At 41.6% G+C, this 12,619-nt stretch overlaps 1 protein-coding gene across 3 annotated transcripts in view; it reads left to right on the top strand.

The window, feature by feature from the left end:
• Window positions 1-12,619, top strand: part of pde5ab (phosphodiesterase 5A, cGMP-specific, b) — a 72,809-nt gene that overhangs the window by 50,061 nt on the left and 10,129 nt on the right. For all 3 annotated transcript variants that reach the window (XM_080905162.1, XM_080905160.1, XM_080905161.1), the window contains exons 13-16: window positions 290-436; window positions 3,537-3,662; window positions 4,645-4,739; window positions 4,833-4,920. In XM_080905162.1, coding sequence (XP_080761288.1) covers window positions 290-436; window positions 3,537-3,662; window positions 4,645-4,739; window positions 4,833-4,920 — 456 coding nt within the window. The remainder of the gene's footprint in view (window positions 1-289; window positions 437-3,536; window positions 3,663-4,644; window positions 4,740-4,832; window positions 4,921-12,619) is intronic.

Below are 12,619 nucleotides of genomic sequence, written 5' to 3'. Positions count from 1 at the left end.
ACAAGAGAGAGGATGTGTCACTTGGTAACTAGGACACAGAATTGATTATTTTGGTAGTCTCTACTCAAGAGGTAGCTACATACTGTATATTTGGCACATTGCACACCTCATAACTGCATTTTAAATTAAAGTTGCTTCTGTAACAGCAACAGAATTAAGAATTGAGATTTGAATCTGATTAATATTTAATCATTAGTCTTTAGTTCAACTATATAATGCAGAATTTCTGAATTTGAAGCCTGTTGTTTTTCCTGCTGTTTGCATGTATATATTCTGTGTGTGTTTGAAGTTAGCAACCATTCCATCAGCCCAGTCGCTCCATCTTCTGGACTTCAGCTTCAGTGACTTTGACTTGTCAGATAGTGAAACCACGCTGGCTACTGTGCGGATGTTTGTTGACCTCCACCTGGTCCAAAACTTTCAGATGAAGTACACGGTAAGAACTGACCTGGGATTTTACACAAACAGGTTAGACTTAACATGTGCTCCATTAAAATCCATGAGAACTGCAAACTTGCTTTAAAAATACCACTCAGGCCTTTGTTTCAGAGGTGATGCTCTGTTCCCACTGCTCTTCTGCATAGGCCTCAACCACCTAAGCCAGCTCATCACTAAGAATGAATACAGATATAGATTCAGTACTGATCTAGGTCAAGCTGAGTGACCACTAGTTACCTCCTGTACAAGCTCTATGCCAGTAAGACTTACTGATTCACCTCACCAGCCAAATGTTTGCAAAAAGAAGAAAGGGGATCCGGATTGAAGGGATGAAATTCTCAGAAGGGAGAATAGCAGATGTAGAGGACAGCTTCAACTACCTGGGTATCCCACAGGCCAACAGGAACCATGATGAATATGCACTAAGTTAAGCCACAGCCAAATAAGGTAAGACAGGTGCTGAGAAGCCAGTTGAGTGTTCGGAATAAGAATCTGAGCCATCAGTACATACATCCTACCAGTCATCAGATACCCTGCAATAATAAGCTGCCAAAAGGAGGTTATTACTATGTCAACGCACAAGAATTCCCCACAGTGCATGGTAGTCTTCAAGCAACAAGCAACGGAAGATGTCCAAGCTACAATTCAGGATGAAACACTGATCATGCACAAATAAATCAGGAAGATGACACCCTGAGTTGAGCTGCTACAAAATGCCTCAGGCAGCTTAAGACAGAGAGTGACAGGACGTGGAACAGAATAAAAACAGAGTTGGTCTAGTGTTCCACGACCGGGATGAAAACCGCATTGTTCCTCCTGTATCCGAGGTTTGACTAACTGACGGACTCTCCCTTCCAGCATCCTGGCATAGACTTTCCTGAGCAGGCTGAGGAGTGTGATCCCCCTATATTTGGAGCACACCCTCTGGTCCCCCTTCTTGAACATGGAAACCACCACCTCACTCTGCCAATCCAGAGGTACCGCCCCAGATCTCCTCAAGACATTGCAAAGGCATGTTAACCAAGACAGCCCTACAACATCATGCAATGGAGGCGCTCAACATGCTCCATTCGGACTCAGTGTCCCCAGTCTCCCTCAGAATGTTGCCGAAGCTCTAACAGAGGTGAGAGTTGAAGCTCTTGTGGACCAGGGCTTCAGCTAGGCATTCCCCATCTGAGGTGGATCAGTGAGTCTTGCTCAATACTGGCATACAGCTTGTACAGGAGGTGACTTGGTGCTCATTCAACTTGACCTACGATTTAAATAGAGCTAAAGCGTTTTGGGTTTTTTTGGGGTTTTTTTAAAGGCTCAGCTACTGTACATGCACTGCAAGCCAAACCATTCATAATCTTAAGAGAACTAGCCTTAAAGTAGCTCTTATTGTGCAACAACAGATATTTTACTCAGAGTAGAAGGTTTGACTTTAAAAGGGCAGCACAGAAACAACCAATATCTTCAGTGTATATGATGAACTGTTGCAAAAAAAACAACCTCCTTTTTGTCAGCAACATTAAACCATTACATTATGAGCAAATGTGTCGGAGGACAAATAAATGTATTTACAGCTGAAGAAGTATCATCACACAACAGTATCACACAACAGTATCATGCACATAAAACAATACCCCTCCAAAAGTCACCGACACGAGACTGTGTCGGTGACTCTGTCATCGCTGTCTGTTAAACCCAATTCTCTGCTCATCTGACTTTTAATTGGCGCCAGCATCAGCAGATCATTGGCAGGATTGGCTCTCCACCTTTAGGTGCTCTTGGTGGCTGACCCCTGGGTGCCTGCGGGGAGAGGCCTCACAAAAAGAAACTTTGACTGGAGAAGTTATGGCCCTCCAGCAGTGCAGGCTGTCAGTTTAACTGTCACACCAATAGCTGACAAACTGGCCATCCCAGAGCATCACACCCTGGAAGCTGAACTGCACACCAAGTCATGATTTGATTGCAATCCTAACATGTTATACAGACACTCATTCAAGTCTGAGATCAAATTATAATGTTTCCTATAGAGAAAATGAGCCCCGATTTGATTAGATGAATAATAATTTGGATTCTCGTGGTGCCTCAGATTGGAATTAGTTTTATTCACAGTGTGGTCATGACGAGCGTGCAGCTTAGCACCCTGCCAGCAGATCAGGGCTCTCTGCTTTGTTCCTGCTAAGTGTTCACTTTCGGAAATGGCAAAGAAAATGACCCTGTGCTTGTCACATTTGCCTTTACTTTCAATTGCTAAAATTGTACCCCACTTACAATGTACTGCTTTAGTTTGTTTTTCATTTTCATTTTGGTCCCATTGTAATAACAATAATAATATTTAATATTTATAACAAGGTGCAATAATAACAGTGTGCGATACACATACACTTATTCTTCTTTTTTATACTAAGTTAATATACTGTGTTGTGTTGTTTGTTGCGTTGTGATGTTTCATATCGTGTCATGTTGTCTTATATGTAGTGCCGATGTAGGACAGTTTTCCAATTTCATTGTACTACTGTACTATGTATGACTGTGCAATGACAATAAAGAGTTATCTTATCTTATCGTATCTTATCTTGTACGTGTTGTGTTCTTGAAAAAACATTGTTCCTCTAGCATAAATTCTGTAGAGAATAATTTAACTTTAATTTATAATTCATTATTATTTTCTTAACTTAAATTAGTTTGTACTAGTATTAGTTCGTAAAGACATGATGGCTTGGCTGTCTGTGTCAGACATCTTCTAAGTGCTCAGCACATTAAAACCACACTGACTGTAGTAAGATCTTATTGACATAACATGGACATAAATGTCAACCCTTTTTATTTTAACCTGTGTCACAGTTTGTATCTCAGTGGACACAAATTTAAAAATTATCCCTGGTTGCTGTTGCTGTGGCCTTAGCCTTTTTCACCCCTTAGAAATGTGTCCCTTGTTGTAGGAAACTTACTTTCAGACAGATAGAAGCAGGGTAGTATTCTGCATACAAATAGCAGTCAATTTAGAATGATTGTCTCTACAATCAGGCGATGCAAAGAACAAAACCAAATTAAATTTTGTATATGCTTTTACTTTGCAACATTTTTATAACACTGGCTCTCTTCTGCAGAGTTTATGTCAGTGGATTATGAGTGTTAAGAAGAACTACAGGAAGAATGTGGCCTATCATAACTGGAGACATGCCTTCAACACAGCCCAGTGCATGTTTGTTGTCCTCAAGTCAGGGCACTTACAGGTAAGTGCAGTCAAAAAATATAGTCATTGATTCCCAGAGCATTCTCATTCCCAATAAGTAACATACCGAGGATTTTCCAAGGCATCTCACAGTAACAGTAATCTTGCTGCAAAGGGCAACCACTTTTTTTCTAAGTAATCCAACATGTTTTATTAACATTTTACATAGTTACAGTTTGTCAGAGCCACTTGCTACTACATTTGAAAGCAAAGTGTACCTTTTTAAAATGAATTTTTAATGTGTAGTAATGCAATGTGACACTAGTCAAATGTCCTCTTGTACAGAACTTGTACTGAGGTAAAGAAAAATGATAGAGAATATTTTAGCAGATGCAAGAACTTTGCTGTTTCAGATAGTTAATAAAGCCGTGAATGGTTGTTTTTAACCCAAACCATTCTTTTTTCTGACCATGCATTAAGTGCTTCTGGTGCTAAAATGTAAAAAGTACCGGTAGTCGTTGCCTGACAAATTCAAATCAAACCTCACCAAACTTAATATGAAATCAAAGTCCAAAACAAAAGTCTAAAACTTAAAATGAAGTAAAATGCTAACACCCCCTCATTCACCTTTTTTCAGTTATTTGTGCGTTTTTGGCTCTTTTTGAGGTGAGGTGAGACATAAAAACCAGCTCTCTTAAAAAGAGCCTAAATTCCAATTAAGAATCCTTGGCAAGGACTCCAGAATACCAATATCAAATAATTTTTGATTCGGGAATAATTCACATTATAAAAACTAGTGATTTTTGTGTGCAAAATTGGCAGCTGGCTGCATAAAAGCTTTTGTGTCATATGCAGAACCAGCTTTGATGTCCACTCCAGGGTGCATGCTGAGCACACACACTGCCAAAAGTGTATTATAACAGCATTGTGTACACAACTGTATTTTTTGGTTTGGTTGTGGAGGCAGTATGTCATCTGTTAACCTGCTGCCATTTTTCCCGCCTTCCTTCCTTGCCTTAATGTACTTATTCATCTCCTAACAGAGCTATATGAGTGATTTGGAGGTGCTGGCTCTAATGATTGCAACACTCTGCCACGACCTGGACCACAGAGGAGTCAATAACTCCTACATACAGAGGTACATCAGAGAGCATGAGTCACAGAGGTGTGTGCATGATCATATATGCATGCGTGGGAGCACACTATTCACCCTCGGTTTCTTCTTCTCCAGGAGTGACCACCCACTGGCCCAGCTCTACTGCCACTCCACCATGGAGCATCACCACTTCGATCAGTGCCTCATGATCCTCAACAGCCATGTAAGCACACTCACTTGCTCACTCACACACGCGCTCATATGTAGGAAGCCTTCTAGTCAGACTATCATTCTTCTCTCTACTCTATCCCTCTACTTGCCACCTGTGTAATTACATAAAACATTAGTACAGAATGGCTTCTTACTTTGTCTAATAAGCAGCAGACAACTTATATTGTGGGCTTTTTACATCCCTTCAGAAAGGCCTTCAGGAATAAAGATGTGGTGTGGTTCAACCATTGCCTCACAATACAATTCTCACACTGCATCCACAAATGCTAATTAAAAATTTCCCAAAATAAACGTAAAATCCATCCATCCATCCATTCGCTTCCGCTTATCCTTTTCAGGGTCGCGGGGGGCGCTGGAGCCTATCCCAGCTGTCATAGGGCGAGAGGCAGGGTACACCCTGGACAGGTCGCCAGTCTGTCGCAGGGCCAACACACAGGGACAGACAACCATTCGCACTCTCATTCATTCGCACATTCACACCTAGTGACAATTTGGATTATCCGATTAACCTATCCCCACAAGCTGCATGTCTTTGGACGGTGGGAGGAAGCCGGAGTACCCGGAAGGAACCGACGCAAACACGGGGAGAACATGCAAACTCCACACAGAAAGACCCCGGCCTGATGGTGGAATTGAACTCAGGACCTTCTTGCTGTACGGCAACAGTGCTAACCACGGTGCCACCGTGCTGTCCTAAACGTAAAATATATAGAAAGAAAAAAGAAAAAAAATCCAGAAACACATTTTTTGGTGCCAGGAATGTAGACATTTGGATATTTGGTCATGGACACAAACAGCTGGAGACCTGACAGCCGAGTAGTCAGTCCTGTTATCCCGTCGTTAAGTGATGACGCGACGAATCCTACTTCCGGGTCTAAAGTAGTCTGCGTTTAATGTGGCTTTTGTGTTGTTAACATGTTTAATGTTATGTATTTTCTTCTATTTAATCTCAAAAAGCTCCTAAAACAGTCAGTGATCACTGTTGACCTCCCTCTGCTTTTATTACCGCTAATCATTTATTTAAGCTCAGTTTTTAAAACCTTAGGATGTAACTACAGCCCAGCCCATGCAGCAGTATATGAATGACTAACCTCGTATTGTGGATGGATTATCTCAGTTGTTCTCCTGACTGAAGTTTGGTCCTTTTACAGCATCCTGCCATGCGATTACATTTGTTCCTGACCACCGAGAACACTCACGTTAACTTTTATCGAGTGGAAAAAAAGTTAGCTTGTTTATATTATGCTAACATAGCTGTGTCGCTAGCGGTCACGTAGCACATCATTATATACCAGCTAGCCCAACTTCAGTAACCCTACAAATGTCACTGCTGTTTAGTTTTCTGTCTTCATTTATGTTGGAAGTGATAACAGAGCTGTACGTTTTAATTTGTTTCCAAAACCCCGCAGTCAGGACATGGTATATTGTATTTAGATAGAAGCTAGCGAGCTAACTTCCTGCTAACTTCTAACTCCGTTAAATGTCATAAATTCCGTTTTCATGGATGCCTGGATGTTAAACTCAGTTGTTACACCTGGTAGAGCAGAACGCTGATCATTTTATTAAAGATGAAAGACTTTAGACAGTTTTTCAACTCTCAGTAATGCCATAGTGATCGTTTGATATATGGACCTGCAGCGGAGTTTAGGTCCAGACACGGCTAGTAGTGACGTCAGACTGAACAACCGGATACTTTTTTTGAAGTCCGCTACTTTGGGTGCAAGCATAGTTGGTGCACTGTGATCTAAATTCTTCACATACAAGTCTCTATGGTCACAAAAATAGGCAGGCATCTCAACCTCCTCACAGACCCTTGTGCTTACTATCTGATTAAACTTATGTAGTTTAAACTTATATGGAATATTTCATAGCAAGGAAATTTCATACCGACTGGGATCCTATCCTATGGTACAACGCTGGAATTCACAGAGCTCCTGAGACTGACCCATTCCTTCACAAATGTTTGTAGAAGCACTCTGCATCGCTTGATTTTAGACACCTGTGGCCATGGAAGTGATTTGGATGGATGAGTAAATACAGGGAGTGCAGAATTATTAGGCAAATGAGTATTTTGTCCACATCATCCTCTTCATGCATGTTGTCTTACTCCAAGCTGTATAGGCTCGAAAGCCTACTACCAATTAAGCATATTAGGGGATGTGCATCTCTGTAATGAGAAGGGGTGTGGTCTAATGACATCAACACCCTATATCAGGTGTGCATAATTATTAGGCAACGTCCTTTCCTTTGGCAAAATGGGTCAAAAGAAGGACTTGACAGGCTCAGAAAAGTCAAAAATAGTGGGATATCTTGCAGAGGGATGCAGCAGTCTCAAAATTGCAAAGCTTCTGAAGCGTGATCATCGAACAATCAAGCGTTTCATTCAAAATAGTCAACAGGGTCGCAAGAAGCGTGTGGAAAAACCAAGGCGCAAAATAACTGCCCATGAACTGAGAAAAGTCAAGCGTGCAGCTGCCAAGATGCCACTTGCCACCAGTTTGGCCATATTTCAGAGCTGCAACATCACTGGAGTGCCCAAAAGCACAAGGTGTGCAATACTCAGAGACGTGGCCAAGGTAAGAAAGGCTGAAAGACGACCACCACTGAACAAGACGCACAAGCTGAAACGTCAAGACTGGGCCAAGAAATATCTCAAGACTGGTTTTTCTAAGGTTTTATGGACTGATGAAATGAGAGTGAGTCTTGATGGGCCAGATGGATGGGCCCGTGGCTGGATTGGTAAAGGGCAGAGAGCTCCAGTCCGACTCAGACGCCAGCAAGGTGGAGGTGGAGTACTGGTTTGGGCTGGTATCATCAAAGATGAGCTTGTGGGGCCTTTTCGGGTTGAGGATGGAGTCAAGCTCAACTCCCAGTCCTACTGCCAGTTTCTGGAAGACACCTTCTTCAAGCAGTGGTACAGGAAGAAGTCTGCATCCTTCAAGAAAAACATGATTTTCATGCAGGACAATGCTCCATCACACGCGTCCAAGTACTCCACAGCGTGACTGGCAAGACAGGGTATAAAAGAAGAAAAACTAATGACATGGCCTCCTTGTTCACCTGATCTGAACCCCATTGAGAACCTGTGGTCCATCATCAAATGTGAGATTTACAAGGAGGGAAAACAGTACACCTCTCTGAACAGTGTCTGGGAGGCTGTGGTTGCTGCTGCACGCAATGTTGATGGTGAACAGATCAAAACACTGACAGAATCCATGGATGGCAGGCTTTTGAGTGTCCTTGCAAAGAAAGGTGGCTATATTGGTCGCTGAGTTGTTTTTGTTTTGTTTTTGAATGTCAGAAATGTATATTTGTGAATGTGGAGATGTTATATTGGTTTCACTGGTAAAAATAAATAATTGAAATGGGTATATATTTGTTTTTTGTTAAGTTGCCTAATAATTATGCACAGTTGTCACGGCTGCTGAGACGAGCCGTGTGGTATTGAAGGGAAAAAGGACCCAAAACACAGGCAGTAGATGATAACGCTGGTGATGATTTATTTACACAGTGGTGAGAAGGCAAAACAGGCAAGAGGGAAGACAAAACTAAAGACCTGAACTGGGAAAGCTAAATGACAAACCTGAGAAGATACAAAAAGGGATGAGAGGCAGAGAGGCAGAGAGGCAGAGAGGCAGAGAGGCAGAGAGGCAGAGAGGCAGAGAGGCAGAGAGGCAGAGAGGCAGAGAGGCAGAGAGGCGAGCAGGACACCGAGTAACACAGACTGACACGGAGGAACACAGACAAACCGGTAACAGGCAGGAGAACACACAGGGCTTAAATACACACACCAGTAATCAGGGGATGAGAGACAGGAGGGCAACACAGCTGGGAGGAATCTGGGCTGACGGGACAGGGGAAACGTAAACTGATCACACTCACATACGACACGGACCTTCACAATAAAACAGGAAACTCAGACACATGTAACCAGACAAGACATTGAACTAAACAGACAGATTCACAAACAGATGGGGTGACACCATAGACAGACAGATACAGACGCAGACTCAGAGGCAGACCGAATATAACACAGAACTTAAACAATCATCATCTAGAAAATGATAACAAACTAAAAGCGCTGGGTCACCGACCCAGGACCATGACAATAGTAATAGTCACCTGCACACGCAGATATCCCCTTAAAATAGCTAAAACAAAAACAAACTAAAAACTACTTCCACAAACATTCAGCTTTGATATTAATAAGTTTTTTGGGTTCATTGAGAACATGGTTGTTGTTCAATAATAAAATTGTTTCTCAAAAATACAACTTGCCTAATAATTCTGCACTCCCTGTACTTCTAAAGCCCTTGTTAACGTGTACCATCTTCTACTGTATTGTTGTGTTTTATAGCCCATTTAGATAATCAGACATTCATCAACTCCCACAGGCAGCAGAACCAGCATTAACAAAAGAAGCCTACAAATTTGTTCTTTGGTACTAAACGCTAGCTATTCTGCCTACACCTGAATGCCTCCTCTTTTAAACTGCACTGCATACTGATAGATGGAAATACAGACTGTAGCTAGCATCACTAATACAAGAGCAATACTAGGAAGACAGAGGGAGCAAATCTAGATCTTTTTCCACACCCAGATTTTAACCCCAATACTGTTATGTAAAACATGGCTTTAGCTGGCCTTTCACAGCTGCAGCTCATTCTTTATGCAGCAGCTGAGCTCTTGGCAGACTCAGTCCAGAGAATCCATCTCCACCCTCTGGTGTTCCCACATGGCTCCCTGCCAGCAGAAATAATTTCAAACTTTATAATCTACAAGGTTCTGTGTTATGTCCCACAAGATCAGGATGTCCAAAGTCTCCCATTTATGTTCTTTTGTGGAACACTGAAAAAAATTGCCAAAAAGTCACAGAAGAAAATGATAATTTAATAACTACCTCCTGGTAATGCAATAGCATGCCCATAATCCAATAAAAATACTGAGCATATAAAGTAATACATTTTTATGTGTAATGCAATAAGCATAATGTGTGTCTTCACTGAAAAAATTTAGCACAAGGAAACATTCATCTAGGCTCATTTCCTTAACTGGCGAAAGTTCCTAGTGTAAAAACAGGATATTATCTCTAACTGGCTTCCCACCCTCCACCTACAAACCCTGGCCAGGTTTTATGACTTCCTGCCAAAGACTAAAGTCAACTCTTGTGAGTCCTGTGAATTTTGATCTGTGTTTCATGTGAGGCCTGATTTAGATTTCTGGTAGGAAACATTGTAGAGCCTACGATGTAAGCTATGTAAGTGGCCGACGCTATTGCATTTATGGTTGTGAGTGGTGTATTATGTGTTAATTATCAAGTGTTTTACATGCGGTGCTGCCTCATAGAAACAAATAAGATGCTGGGACCTTTGCCACCCTTGTGCCCACTCTTTGTTTCTGAAATAAATTGCTGATATTTGTGAGTCCTTATATTGATGCTTTGATTAGTATTCTCATATTGAGGCAATGATTGTTATTCTCTCACTGATAAATTTAAAAATTGTGAAAAAGTACCCAGAAATAGACAGAAGGAATCAACTGAATAGTGTAATCACTATAGTTTCGGGCTGCGTTGATCCAATGCGTAGTTATCTTTCTTGGGAGTTTTACATTAGGTTGTCCTGTAGGTTATGTACCGATAAGCCCAAAGTAGAGATGTTTGACAATAATGCACAGTGCCACATTTGGTAAATATAGCATAAACATGTCATACCAACTGCCTAGCACAGTGGTGGAAGGGTAATGATTTGAACTTTGCAGTCATTAAATCAGCTTTATTCTAGAGTCAAATATGACGCTAGTTGTCTGACAGCTAAAGATTGGGCAAAACTCGGGCATGCAAGCGAACAGTGATCCCAGCACACCAGCAAATATACAACAAAAGGGTTAGAAATAAAAGAATTAAGGTGTTGCAGTGGCTCAAAATCGAGACCTCAACCTGATTGAAATGCTGTGGTGACACCTTAAGAAACCTACTGTATATGTAATCAAATACCCACAAACCTCAATGAACTGAGGCAATGTTGTAAAGAAGACTGGGGGAAAATTCCTCCACAACTATGTGACAGACAGATAAAGTCATAATCTTTAACTTATTGCTATAGGTGGTTTTACAGGCTATTGAATCTTGAGGTATATTTATCTTATCAGAGAACTGAATATATATTTCAGTTTTACATGACTGTTTCACCCTGAATGTGTAGAGAACAATAGGAGATAGCATTATCCTAACAAACTCCATATCCTGAAAAATCTCAAAGTGTAAACTCCCCTCGCTCAGGGTTAAGTCAGACACTGGGATGAAGACATAGATACCAAATCAAAATCTTAAATGGGGTTCTTTATCTTGCTCAAGAATACTTTGGCATGCAGAGTGTCACAATCTGGTTGTAGGAATTCAGGCGCAGAGCGGTTAGACGTCTCCAAAAAACAGTTTATTTACAGCACCAGTGCACAGTATATACAGTGAAGGGAATCCAAAACTCCAGGGAATCACAGGGTAGCTCTCTCACACTCGCTCACGTCTTCTTGCCCGCACTCACACATGTTCACACGGCAGGGAGGTCAAAGGTCCGGGGAGAAAGGTCTGAAGCAGAAGAGAAGGGAAGTCACAAACTAATCACGAATCTCAAATTACTAAGCACAAGTCTACAGGAGCTGCGAGAAACACTAACGTCAGTAGTACAATCATCCAGCGACGAGAGGATCTGTGTTCCAGCCTCAAATAGTGCTCCCGGTGATGACAGGTGATTGTTGTCAGGTGTGTGGGCCAAGGGCGGGAGCCCACAGTGAGCTCAGCCCAGGCAGAGAGGGAGAGAGAGAGAGAGAGAGAGAGAGAGAACCAAAATAGCACATGTAGCCTTGTGGGGCCAGCCGGGCAGGCACGGAGACCATGGATCAAACCACCAACCTTCTAATTGGTGGAAGACCTGTTCAACCTCCTTAGCAACAGCTTTCCTTATTGAGATACCTAGATGTTCCACAAACTTTTGCCCATGCTCATAGCGTAATTCAGTGAAGCTCAGACACATATACATTTACCATTTCACTGCTGCACCTGTTGGGAGGAAAATCATTTTAAAGTTCTTGCAATGAACTTTGTTTATTATGCGAGAATCACTGCACAGTACTACAGAGTACTACAGTTTTTTAATATTTTAAAAATCTTTTTGGAAATCAAATGTGCAGCAGGTGCTAACTTGCCTGAGAATATTACAAATGGGACTGTGTATTACTGCGGCTAACTATTTATTAGCTGTAGAACTGCAGCTTCACTACTTTCAGTCTTTTCTCAGAAAATTGCATTGAACACAGTATCATTTAGTTTTAATAATTACGTAGAGAATCAGACAGAATCAGACAGCTAACCCTACCCTGACCTTTAACAAAAGATTTACACTGTAGACCCAGTTGCTTGATAGTGGATAGCTATTTTAATGCCATTGCCCTCTTCTGCTGAATATCCCCATTTTATTTATTACGCGTATTATTCCGGTCATTTTTGAGCTGCTAGCCTACCACATATCTTTCAAATGGTCCAATAAAATGCAGAGAAGTACACCCTGCTCTGATTTCTATGGCCTCAAAGCAAACTCTAAATGCACTCCCAACTTCACAAACACCACTTAAGGCCACTGCTGCTGCACACATAAACACAGATGGAGGGATACAGACACCTTATCATATGTAGT

The sequence above is a fragment of the Rhamphochromis sp. 'chilingali' genome, assembly GCF_963969265.1.
Source record: "Rhamphochromis sp. 'chilingali' genome assembly, chromosome: 1".
Classification (NCBI taxonomy): domain Eukaryota; kingdom Metazoa; phylum Chordata; class Actinopteri; order Cichliformes; family Cichlidae; genus Rhamphochromis; species Rhamphochromis sp. 'chilingali'.
Note: the sequence above shows the minus strand (reverse complement) of the source record. Positions and strands in the feature narration are given on the sequence as shown.